The sequence below is a fragment of the Humulus lupulus genome, chromosome 3, assembly GCF_963169125.1.
Source record: "Humulus lupulus chromosome 3, drHumLupu1.1, whole genome shotgun sequence".
NCBI lineage: Eukaryota > Viridiplantae > Streptophyta > Magnoliopsida > Rosales > Cannabaceae > Humulus > Humulus lupulus.
The window spans coordinates 153,736,216-153,750,224 of NC_084795.1; the positions used below are offsets into that span (position 1 = coordinate 153,736,216).

The 14,009-nt window shown below is 31.6% G+C and overlaps 1 protein-coding gene and 1 long non-coding RNA gene across 2 annotated transcripts; one reads left to right on the forward strand and one right to left on the reverse strand.

The window, feature by feature from the left end:
- The first annotated feature begins 708 nt into the window (after positions 1-708).
- Positions 709-1,200, forward strand: LOC133821407 (uncharacterized). The gene is made up of 3 exons (XR_009887549.1): positions 709-782; positions 936-1,001; positions 1,106-1,200. It is a non-coding gene; the product is annotated as an uncharacterized LOC133821407 (long non-coding RNA).
- Positions 1,201-11,417: 10,217 nt separating this feature from the next.
- LOC133825152 (cytochrome P450 CYP94D108-like) lies at positions 11,418-12,944 on the reverse strand. Its single transcript, XM_062258136.1, has one exon. It carries the CDS (start codon positions 12,942-12,944, stop codon positions 11,418-11,420), a length of 1,527 nt encoding a protein of 508 aa, XP_062114120.1.
- Positions 12,945-14,009: the final 1,065 nt, after the last annotated feature.

A 14,009-nucleotide genomic window follows, 5' to 3' on the forward strand; every position in this document is an offset into this window, starting at 1 on the left:
CTCCGATTTTAGCTCTTAGTAGCTTGGCATTTCATTCAAAGGTTTCACTTCTCACTTTGAATGTTTGATTATTTTATTTCTTTAAATTTGAGTAACTTTAAAGCAGCACTGTATGATGATTAGTATTTTATAAAATTACAAGAGCATGTTTTGTACAGTCACCTGAAGCGTATGTGGATTCTAATTAGAGGAAATAGTCTAAATACAATAGTTTATTATTCAAAATGTAAAAAGTGCAAATAACTGTGACCAAAATTATTTATAGAACCTAACTGCAAAATTTGGAAAGCTACACCAAATTCTATGATTTTCAAGATAAGGCACTCTTAATTTCATTGGTGGTCAATTGATGATATAGATATATAGGCGTGATTGCTAGAATAATGTCAATCCCATAATTTTATCTCTCATATATGGGGTTATCTCGCTTCATTAATACAACTATAATTGACAATTCCGTATAAAATTTGTTGATTTTTTTAGATATTCACAAGAAAGAAGACTTGTGAATGTAGGAATTTCTCTCTTGATTTGAAGTTGTTTGCTTTCAACCACTGTTTAAGATGAATCACTCTTCATATGGTTGACATTGGTCATATATATAGCAGTGTTTACTAGATCAATTTGTCTGAGAATTTTTTCTCTTTTTCTTTATTTAGTTTAATTAGTTGTCTTCTTTGTCACAGGACTTAGCAGCTAATGGTAAGTGTTCATTGCTTATGTCTAGAGATCCTGAGGATAAGGCAGATTTAGTGATAACTCTGCATGGTGATGCTATTCCTGTAAGTACTATATTATGCCCCTCTTTCTCTATACATATGTATGCATGTATGTATATATATATATATTTATATATATTCGTATAAAGATGTTATTGTCTCAAAGGGTTATTATTTAAAATAACAAGACTAAGACTATTCTCAACAATTTAATAGGTCTCTGAAATTGATAAAGCATCTATTCGCAATGCATATTTGGCGAGGCATCCCAATGCATTTTGGGTAACTTATGCTCCCTTGTTCTAAAGAATAATTAACATTTTGTCACACCATATGTTGTGACAATTTGTATAGTCAAATCATTAAATCACTACTCGTATCTGAAGGTTGACTTTGGCTACTTTCAATTCCTGCGCATTCAACCAAAAGTGGTGAGATATGTGTCCGGGGTTGCGACGGCTTTGCTAGGATCTGGAGGTTTGTACGTCATACAGTTTTATGTTTCCTTTTCTAATTCTCTTTTTGGATATTGTGTAGTCTTGGTATCTTCCAAGTCTAATGCTTATCTATAGTACATCACAGATTACATAAGAAAGGACTGTCATATAACTTTTTATGTTTTTCGCTCTTTGAGCTTCTACACTTCACAAATCTCTGCAGGTTTTCAAATTATAATATCTATTATTAAGGTACTAAAACTAACGTGATTAACAAGAAAATAAAATTAATATAAGCACTCAATATTATATTAAAGAGTGTCTATCGATTGAAAGCTGAATTGAAATTTTATAAAATCATATGAAAATCTACTTGTAAGTTTAAGACAAGATTTGTTGTACATATATACACCTTTCTAAAATATATTAATAACAAATTATATAGTCTATAAAGTAATCAATAAGAGATTAATTCGATGAACTTGAATACAAGAAGAAAAATAATATCTCAGCTGAAATCTATGCTAATTTTTTTAATTTCTAAACACCTATTTTAGATGCTAGAGAAACCCAACAAATTATATAATATCTCTTCAAGTCGCCACTTACCAGCTTCATGGCCACTTCTTCACAACTTTGTACATTAATCCCTGGAAGAAGAACAATTGTCCTGCCTCATTCCCATCATGTGCTCAATAGTGCACATTCCTCAATACTTGCCTTATTCCCCATCACATGCTATGTAGTACACGTTCTTCACTAAATTGAACAAAAGGCAACAAGTAAAATTGAACAATATCCTCCAACTCATAGCAATATAGACAATAAGTAATAGCCAAATATTCACTCTGAACCTTTTCGTTAACAAAACTGCAATAGCATTTGAAGAACAAGATAACAAACGTAACTATCGCAACATACAATATGCAGGATCATGTTTTAGCAAATTTGGTATTTAGTTATACAAGTTTCTTAGAGGTATTTTAAAAAACATATTATTTGAAAAGAAAGAAAGAAAGAAAGAATTTAAAAAAAAAAAAGAACCCCACGACCACCATGCTCACCTTCGAACCCCATGCCACCACCCCATCGTCGAGCCCCACGGACGACACCTCTATCGAGTACCATCGTCCTTGCTGAGACCCATAGACGACCTCTCCGCCTAGCATAAGATTTGTGCAAATGAGAGTAACTTAAGGCAATAAAAAAATCCTAGCTACAAAGTATAATCAAAACATAAATTAGAAAGTGCGACAGAGATCACACCTGCCTTGAACCCAAGTTCCAACTCACCTCAAAGCCTCTGCCATGAAACCTAGTTCGAGAATGCTGCGAAGACAAGCTCCCTGCCGTGAATCACAATCCATTGTGAAGCCCATCCCCAACACTTCCGTGAATCATAGCCAAACTCCGGGAGAATATTTTATTGTATTATTTCAATATTAATTTTTTTTATTTTCTTTACAGAAACGACTCCACTAGTCACCATGAATGATGAAGATAATGATGTAGATCCAACTATGGTACTTAATTAAGTTTTTATAAGTCATCAAATAAATTATTAACTTCTATTTTTAATACATATTTTTTTTTGTAGGAGCCATAGATAATTGATCTTGATGATTAAGGTAGAAGGTCATTAAAGAAGAAGAAAGTCATTTGATTCTTTTGAAGCATCAAAATTGGAGTGCTATGTTGCATATGATAGTTTTATTTTACTTTGTTCTCTTGAGAAACTCTCATTATACTTGGCGAATTCTTGATTTAAATGATGATACAATGATATGATTTAATACAATTCTCTCATGTTACTTATATACATGCATAATATGTAAAATTGACATTTTATATGTGGTTTAGAATATCCTTAATTTTAAATAGATTTTAGGTGTAAGATTTATAAAAAAAATTATTCCATAACTACTCTATAAAAGAATTGTAAATATTGAAAAATATGTTTTATTTAATTATCCTTATTCTTGTAATTATTTTTGTAAATTATAAAATAAAAAATAAAATAAAATATTTGAAGGTGTAGTTGACAAGAAGTGTAAAAAATAAGGATTGCAATAAAAAAATAATTTAAGTTTAAAGAGAATTCTAAAATTAAAATTTAATGTTTCTTAAAAAAAAAAAAGGCAAATGGGGCTGGGCAAACCCACCCCGATTAAGACAGGGCGGGGCGACCCGCCCCGCTCCAAGAAACTAATCGGGGCGGGGCAAAATGTTTACGGGGTGGGGTGGGGCAGACCCTCCCCATTTACATGCCTAGAGCTCCCTATTGTTGCCGAGTGGAAGAAAAAGCAAAGGCCCCAAGCCTCTCTGTTATTGTCGAGAAAGAAAGTGAGAAAGTGAGAGAGTGTGAGAGCGGCTGAGAGAAAGAGGAGCCGCGAGGTTAGGGTTTGAGAGGGAAAAATAGGGCGCTCCAAGAAACTAATCGGGGCGGGGCAAAATGTTTACGGGGCGGGGTGGGGCAGGGAGGGGCAGACCTGCCTCATTTACATGCCTAGAGCTCCCTATTGTTGCCGAGTGGAAGAAAAAGCAAAGGCCCCAAGCCTCTCTGTTATTGTCGAGAAAGAAAGTGAGAAAGTGAGAGAGTGTGAGAGCGGCTGAGAGAAAGAGGAGCCGCGAGGTTAGGGTTTGAGAGGGAAAAATAGGGCTATCCAAAAATGATGGGCTTATGACCTTTTTAATTTGGGCAGTTTTTTTATAATCCTTATTTTTTCTGTTTTTAATTTATAAAATGGTTTTTATATTAGTTTAAAAAGAAAATATAAAATGAATACTTTAATATCTTAATAAGTATTATTAATGAATATTCATAAAAAAATATATTCTTGCAATAAATATATAATAACTAATTTAATTTAGAATTAATATTAAAAATTATTAAAAAGTTAGACAATTATTCGAATGACTCATTTTTAATCAATAATTATTTAGTATTGTACATTATTTTTTGCTTTTTTTTTTAATTTGGATTTTGCAAACAGTTTATAATTGTCGTTATTGTACTTTTATTAACTATCAACATTGTGGTCAATAACTACAGTTTATGACTGTCGACATTGGCCTTTCCAATAGTTACAGCTTATAGCTATCGGCATTAATCCAATAAAGATTGTCGACATTGTAAAAAATATAATATTAATATCTCAATATAATAAATTTATAAAATTTAAAATAATAAAAAATTACAACTCTTTTTCAATTAATACTAATTTTATAAATATGTTAAAGAATAATATAGTTAAATTAAATTTAAGTATATTATTCTTTATATAATAATTAATTTAAATTTAAATATAAAAATTAATAAAATAAAAAATTTAGAAACAAAAAGAAAATCTAGTTTTAAAAGTTTTTAATTAATACATAATTTGTATAAATATATATATTTACATAATTTAGTTTATTTTAAAATTTGTATTATTTATTAATTATATTTTTAGAATTTTTTAATTGAATTTTGGTGACATTTTATAAATGTCAGAATTGAGCTTTTATTTTTGCCGGCGTTGGGGTCAATAGTGACAATTTTTAACTGTTGGCATTATTATCAAATTAACTGTCAATGTTAGGGTCAACGACAACAGTTTATAACTGTCAGCATTGGTCTCAAGTTAATTGTCGGCGTTGGTTTCTATGCCTACAATTTTTAACTGTCGGGGAAAAGTCACGCTAAGAAATTATGACCGTCAACTATATTGACTGTTGTGGTTGGAAGTTAGGAAAGCCCAGTTTCGTAGTACTGTACACAGAGGGGATGTAATTGTTAAGAAGATTGAATCAACAAAGAACCATGTTGACCCCTTCACGATGTCATTGCCTGGTATGAGTTTTTATAATCAATTCTTAGAATTAGGATTACGCGGCATGTCTCATCTACTTTAGGGAAAGTGGGAGATTGTTGGGATCTGTGCCCTTAAAGCGTATTTCTGTATGAATGATTACTGTTTGTTATACCCATTTCTTTAGCATGATGACGTGTCAAAGAATAGAAATAGTAATGACCCCAAACATTCTAGTTGTTTTCTTCGAAGGAAACATGAAAATAATTTATAGCATGCTTGTTCTCACAAGTTAGGCATGCATGCACTAATAGGAAAATATAAAGTGCATGCTCGCTTATATGAAATCATTTTGTGCTAATAGATAGGTTCTTCTACTTTTGTTCGCCTAAGGCAAGTTCTTTCACCACGGTTCTTCTACTCATGGAATAGAAAAATCAGAACAACAATTTAAATTCAGATAATTCTCTCACCCAAAACTCTTTAAGAATGAAGATTATTCTCTTTAAAAACAAAGGAGTCAGAAAATTTCAACAGAAGAGAAAGTGTCCAGCACATGTAGTCTCTTAGCATTTTTCATAATTCATGGTCAATAGGCCCAATACCAACACTAAATATCAACATACCAAAGATTCTCATAAAAGATCATTGAATTTTCTTAAGTTATCAAGTCTATCACTGACCTAAACTATTCCTGGATCCCATACTCCAAAAAAAAAATTTTGAGTTTACTAAACATTGTTTATAATTAGTAATCCAACATAAAAGTTGAAAATTGCAGCAGTGAAAGAAGCTGTAAAAACAGAGGAAACCAAAGCACATGCATATCTAGAATTATCAAAGGAAGTACAACATCAGAAACAAACCTAAATGTAACATCAGAAGCAAGAGAAATGGTAGACATAACAACATCAATAAAACTAGAAGCAGAACAGAACAAGTCTGGCTTTCCTTTTCTTGCTAATTACTGCAACAAGCTACAACACCAACACAAACCAGCCAAAAAAATACATGATGCGAGCAGGACTTTGAGAGAGTTAAATATTGAGAATGAACACGTAGTAGGACTTGGAATTATGAGCAATCCTAAATTCTCTTTATTTAGTGTAACAATAATAATAATTAAAGAAATAAATAATACTTAACGTGACATACCTCCATAAAATTGTCTTCTTTAATATATTTGCAAGTGACAGCTTTCCCCAGCAGCACGCTTGACCATCTTGGTCTTGGTCTAATCTCTCTGTAATAAAACTGGAGGACACTATGAGGAGATGAATACAAACATAAAAGAAACAAGCAATAAGTCATTAGTATGTAAAAAATAAATAAACAAGAGAAAATGAAATCCCTTGAAATTCTAGTTTTTTTTTCTTTCCCCTTCTTAAAATACAATTTCCAAATAGAAATGTAAATAAAATTGTTCAGATGTTAGTAAAACCATATCAAATCGACTGAACAGCGGCAATAATAGATTTCTAGAGTCCACAAGGAAATAAAAGCCCAACCTTTCAATCTTTATCACTTAAAAGACCATCAAGAGTAGGGCGATTCTAAAACTGTAAAGAAGAAGAAGAAGAAGAAGAAGAAGAAGAAGAAAAATCATTATTTTTGAACAATTCATTAACCAGAAAATAGAAGGCCATAATATCTTTACAGAAGTTAAAAGGAAAGGAAAACACAGATCACTTACAGCAGTTGACTAAAAGGGAGGAATAGACTTTGCTATATCATTTCAAGGGATTCATAAAATATGCAAACCAACCTCAAGGAAGAGTGCACCTAATTGGTAATGTGGCACAAATTGCAAATGGAAAGATGTGGATAAAAACTTGCCAATTACAGTATATATCATGAAAATTGTACACTTGACCAAGTGGACACCAGATTGAAATAACCAAATTCAGTAAGCAAACGATAAATCAACAAATACTTTAGTCCCTCTGATCGATTTGTAACAGGAATAGTCCTGACTATGGCTATATATCAAGTCAACAAGGTAAGAGAATAGGAAAAATTAATGATAATGACATCAACACTGAAGTTCAAAATTTATAATTTAAACTGTTGATGCTTAATATGATATAACACGAGTGAACATTGTATATTAAATAGTCATTGTTAAAGAAGGCTCACTTCCGATCCGCTGCACGTCTAGGGAAAGGTATTCAAAGCTTGAAGGTATTTCCTTGATAACCCGCCTAAATTAATAATAACAATAAAAGATTATAACTGTTTGATATCAACAAGAAAGAGAAAATGCATTGTCTTTTTCTTTTCTATTTTTTTATCTTTTTATTTTTTTAAAAAAAACCCTCATAAACTGATGAAGAGATTACCCTTGATATGGGAAAACAGAAAACTATAGGTACTTTGATAATAAACTAGTGCCATTCAATAGAAGACAAATGATTCATATGTTTAAAAAATGAATTCTGGAACAAATGGCTAACACTCAAAAATACCTTAACATTGAAACCAAGGCTATCCAAGTTCAGCATGTATGCAAAGTTGAAACATCAAAATTCAACTTTCATGTATATCTAATTTAGTCTTGTATTTTATTTCCTTAATTTTTTATTTTTTTATCAACAAAGGAACATACATGTTAAATGCTATTGTAAAAGATCCTATGCAGAGGCATGTGCCTAAAATAGACTTGGTAATGGACTTTCATTTCAATGAGGGATATAGATTCCACATGCATCTTCATAGCATAAAAACAGAGAAAAGAAGAGGGGAAAAGAATCTCCTTTAAATTTAATTGTATAGATCTCATTACCGGAATAGATGTTGAATGTTGCACAATGACTTTTGTGTCATCAGCATGATCCTTGTTCATGTGAGTCTAGCAAAAAATGATTCATAATTAAAATCACTAAAAGACAAATCATTGAAATCAGTAGAAAAAGATGCCACAACTATTAGGTAATAAGTAATACCACGACAGGCTTAGAGAATTGAGCAATTGGATCAACTTTTGCATCTTTATACTCCTCATTGCTAAACTCTTAAATTAAAATTAAGAAATATTATAAGAAGATAAGAAAAAGAAAACGCACAACACCATGATAATAGAACTCATAGTCAGTGCAGAAAACATAAAAAGTCATGTTTTACAGTCAAGTGAAAGGGAAAGGGAAATTAGAACCATGTGTTTCTTGTGTAAATTGTGAAGTGTAGAAGCTTTCTGACTCCTTTGTTTTTAAAGAGAATAATCTTTCATTCTTAAAGAGTTTTGGGTGAGAGAATTATCTGCATTTAAATTGTTGTTCTGATTTTTCTATTGAATGAGCATTCTAAATAATTGATTTCTTACTATTAATTAATCAAGCTTTGTGTGGATACAGTAGAGAAAAATAGTACTTGTGAAACAATTATATCATCAATGTTGCTTAGTTTATTCTTTATAAAAGGGAATTGATTTTCGTATTCAATTAAATTGGGTCCTTGACTTTTTTGAGTTTGGAAATACATTATAAAGTTTGATAGAATTTTTTTTTCTGGAAAAGAGAAATCAGAGGGAATTTCCATTGCTTTTGGATTCGCATTTGTGATTGTCCTTGGCTTTGCATTTGTGATTGTCTTTTGTTTATTTTAGTTTTTTAGTAGCTGAATTTAAGATAAAATGAGCATAAATGATGATGATTATGAAAATGATGATTTTTTTAGACATTTGAGTTGGAATATGTTTCTTTATGTTAAGTTTGAACCATTAATGAATATAGTTTATTATTTTAAGACTCATAACAAGTAATTTCATGAATTTTATTGTTTTATTGTATCATTTAATTTTAATTTTGTATTAATCTTTTAGGTATTAATTATATTCTTTAAGTTGTGGATCGAATTGGCGAGGGGCATTACAAAGTTAATTAACTCAATTATTAATTGCAAGAGGTATGGAAGTATGAATGATATGCAATCCAAGATTATGATAGCATTATTGACTATATTAGATGAATGATATGATATTTCATGACCTCATTAGTTTTTCTTTTATGTTTTATTTACCAGATTCAACAAGTCAAGTGCAAAAAAAAATTTGATTTGGAAGGCTTTGGTATGCTGACATTTGGAAAATCATGAATTCCTACCTTTACTTTTGAATATGCAATTGTTTAAGATTATTTTGTTGACTATTGTGAGAATGTTTTGTTTATGTTAATTAGACAGTGTTGAATATCTTAAGACTTTTGGATTATTTTTTAGATAATCTTGAATGTATTTTGACACAATTATTTGGTTAATGTTTTATGAATCATATAATTGGTACTCAAATATATATTTGTACGATGTTAAGGGTATCTTAAGTATATTAAATGAAGAACGTTTGAGTTAAAGAAATAAAAAATAATTATAATGTATAGGTTTATAAAATAATAATTCAAACTTATCCATATATTAGAATAATACAAAAATGTGTTATTGTATCTTTTACAATAACATTAGTTTATAAGCATAAAATTATATTATGCAAACTATTTTGTATAATGCAGAAAGTGTGTTATTATAAAGTGTATCATAACACTACTTTATAAGTACAAAAAAATGTTATATAATCTACTTATAAATAGCATAATGAAATACTTATCTAACTATTAAAATAACTCAACAAAAGTGTTATCGTAGGCTATACCATAACACATGCCTATAACTATGGAAAAATGTTATGCAAAGTGCCCCGACCTACTATAACTTCGCTTTCCTTAACACATCAAAAAGTGTTATGGTATATATTTGATAATACTTTTTCAGTCTTATTGAAAGTATTTTTTCTTGTAGTGTCAACATTTAATGACCCCGACCTCTATAAATAGGGCTGAGGATCTCATTGTAAAGGGTTCATAATTTTTATACAAAGAGAGCCTTGTACTCAGAGCAATATTACCGCTGCCTGAGAAACTAGATTGGAGATTGCCCGAGGAAATTTCCAATCCCCTTAATACAAGACTCATGGAGAAGGATTCTTTTATAGCCTGAACCAGGTAAAAATTGTTTTGTTCTTGTTCTTTATTTCTTTATTCTCTCATATTTAGGATGATCGTGAAAAAGGCATCCCAAAATTTGTTGGCAACTTCTTGACCCATAAAAAATAATTGTTTTAGCAAGTTTTATGAGATTTAGCCTCTGAGGTAGAATTTTTTTACATTCTAAATGCACAAAAGATATCGGAACTCAAGATTCTTCTCTTCTTAACTGTACCATGAACGAAAACACTAATGATAACTTGAATGATGTTTGGAACCAGTTGCATGATATGCACGCTAGAGATAGAGAGGACGTAGACGAGAAGTAAAGAAAGAGGAAATCTAACAATTTCTAGATGCTTGGAAATGATGATGATTTCATACCTCCAATTGTTCAATTGCTTTCTAGTCCTCATTCGCAGAGTGACATCATCAGGGATGTCATATTTAGAGTAGATGTTTTTGAAGCATTCTCATACTTTTTTCTCCATACCTCTTAAGTTAATTTTTTAGAACAAGAGGATTTAGAGGAACTCTTCGAGGATTTGGGAGCCATTAATCCAAAATCAAAGAAATTGGAGGTTTTCAAAAATGTATTTGGGGCATAGAGGAGGAGTTCATGAAGAAATTCAATTTTTAAAAGGCATTTATTGAAATAATTGGTGTAAGTTTATAATTTTTTTAAATATTTCCTTAAATTGGATAGGTATCAACAAAATTTTATTAGTAACTCGATTAAAGTAAAAAAAACACAAGTGCATTGTTTATCAATTTGATTCAAGAACACATTTACCAGTTGGTGTAGCCAATTGAATGTGTATAATGTTTAAACATTTACCGGATTATCGATTATTGTTCAAAGTTAATGAGATTCGTGATTTGGAAAGTGATCATTGACCACGACTTTTCTCAAGAACAAATATTATGTTTAACATCGATCGATTTGATTTTGATTAATTAGTTAAATACACTGGTTGCATTTCACTTATTTTTGCATATATCCACCCATGATAAATTTCATCATTATTATTCTTTAGTTTATAAAGTATAATGATATATGCACCAAATATCAATTAAAATTGAGAAATGCTAAGGGGCATAGGTGGTGTTGAATACCACAAAAAGGACATGTTGCTATTTGTGTAATCCAATATAACTGGTATCACTAACCATATGAGAGGATGACACCTACACAACCTTAAATAACAACACTCATTAAATAACAACACTCATTAAAATATATCAATTTAAGTTTTCAAAGTTTCGAAGAAAAAAAAATTCATTCCGTTTTTTTTTTCCTTTCTATATAACGGGGAATTGAACCCGTACTTCCTACCCACACATTCACATTCCCAATAATGTGAGCTAGCCTTAAGTGGCACTCATTTTGTGTTAATTAATAAATATCAACGAACATAAAATAAAGACATGGAAGCTTGGAAGAAAATGCAATTATGAAAAAACAATCAATAAAAGAAAGAGTTGACCTTCGCCAACCAACTATTTCCTTTCCACAATTGTTACGGGCAGCCCACCTTTGAATGTAAGCATCAACGAAGACAACATGTGCTCTGGGCACGTGCCCTCTTTCTGCACCTTTATCTCGAACCGGTCAATTACAGCAGCTACAATAGACTTCATCTGAATATAAGCTATATCTTTTCCGAGACATATTCTCGGGCCTGCATGGAATATGGGATAACGATACGGACTTTCTTGCCTAAAAACACCGTCTTGAAGCCACCTCTCTGGCCGAAACTCATAGCAATTTTTGCCCCAAATGCTCTCCATTCTTCCCATTGCGTAGGCATTGTACGTCACTGTTGAGTTCTTTCCTACCACTGTTCCATCCGGTAATACGTCGTCGTTCAGGCAAGCTCTCGATTCGATTGGTACAGGAGGGTAAAGTCTCATGGTTTCCGTAATCGTAGCATGTATATAGTGCATTTCTCGTAGCTGTTCGTAGCTATATGAATATTCTCCGATATTTTTATGATATCGTATCCGAATTGATTCGAGCTCCATCAAGATTTTATGCTGGATTTCTGGTCTGGATGATACGAGCCAAAACAACCAGGTTAATGCTGTTGACATAGTATCTTTTGCCGCGAGAATAAAAGCCAGGGTCATATCTCGGAGAAACTCGGGCGAGTTAATAATTCCATTAGCACTGATCATTAATCGGGAAAGAAAATCGTCTCCTCCTCCCCGTCCTCCTTTATTGATTCTAGACCGTATGATTTTGTCCACAAATTCATGCACCGTTGTAATTGATTCCCTCAGCCGTTTTTCTGAGCCCAAGTTTAAAAACTTCTTCACCTTCCACAGTGGTGAAATGAATCTGTTGGTGCTTAATTTGGTAGCGTCCTGGTAAGCAGTCATGATTACCTCATCGCCGGCGACAGTGGATTCGTGATGAGTACCCCCAAGACAAGCTAAGTCAACGTTGAAAGCCATCTTAAATGAAATATCGAATCCAAGCCGTTGAAAAATGTCTTGTAAATCTAAAACTGGACACGATTTGGATACAGCCGCTGCTCCCAAAACCGGGAGCAACCTCTTTTCAATCTCAAGAACGACGTTTTCCAGAAAGAAGTTTTTAAATGTGTTGGTGTTAAACTCGTGGCTTGTCGTTTTCCGCTGCATCTTCCACATTTTCCCGTCGGAGGTAAACAAACCTGATTTACCGAAAAGGTCCACTAAATGGGAAGTGAATTGGTGTCCTTTAGGGTAGTTATCGAAGTTTGTTTTGGCCATGTACTCAACAAGCAAAGGGTTTGCTGTCATGACATCCTTAGCTTTTCTAGAACACCGGAGAATGGCGGTGTTTCTGGGGCAGTCAGTGAGGACTTCCGTGGTCCAGTCGAGAAATCTGTGATGGTTCTTTAAAAGTTCAGGTAGTATTCCGACTAGCGGGTATGTTTTGAAACCAGTAGATTTACTGATTTTCTTGGCGGATGATTGGAAGTAGAGGTAGATGGTGAAGGTAATGAGAAGGCACGGAAACAATTTCAGAAAAATAACCATAGTCTCCATATGACCTTAGAGAAATAAAATGAAAGATATGAGTGGTCGGGTTAGGATACATTACAATGATTTTCTTATAGGAGTGATCGTGGTATGTACTCCAAAGATTGGACCACTGTAAATTATTTTTTTCTAGAATTTTTTATTCTATTATTAAAGTTTCACATTCAGCTTAGTGGCCTCTTTTCCAAAAAAAAAATCTGCTTTCCTCAAATTTTATGTCTCTCCATGTTCATCAATTATTTGAAAACACTTTATTTATTTATTTAATATATATTTAAATTTTTTATAATTTTTTATTTTTTCAATTATAAATAAATATGATGTTTTAAAATAATTTATGGGACATAAAGGGGACAGAAAATTGAGGACAACTAATTTTTTTTCCTCTTTTCCAGCAATTAAAGAAGTGATTGAAATTTATAGGGAAATTTGCAGCAATAATAATTTTGTAGTTAGAGTTGTTACACTTATCCTATTTAATTTTTTTGGCGTCAATAATGCCTATCCTTAAGAATTTGATACAAATGTTGGTTCTTGACCTTTAAGTTTGATTAGAGAACAACGTGAGAACCATGTGGCGGCACATCATTGACCAAATCATTTTTAATATTTTAAATAGTTTAAAAATTAATTAAATAAACTATAATCTAATTAAAAATATTATAATTTTTAAATAAATTAAAATAAAATCTAAACATCAGATCTAAAAATTATTAAAACTCTAAGCATTAAATCTTTTCACTTTTAACTAATTAAAATTCTAACATCTAAGAAAAAAAACATTACTAAATCCAAAAAAAAAACACCAACAATATCAAAATATTCATAAACACCAACATAAACACTATCCACCAAGAAAAATGCTCTTCCTGGAAATTTTTTTTTCTAAACCCAAAAATCTATACCAACAAATCTTCGAAAATCAAAACCAAAAAATTAAACACAAATCGATAACACCCGTAGAACTTGTAAATCCATTAGCTAGTAGCATCCAAACACAAAATGTATATACCCATTAACCTTTAAAACTATCCACCAAGCAAAATGCATATACCCAAAAAT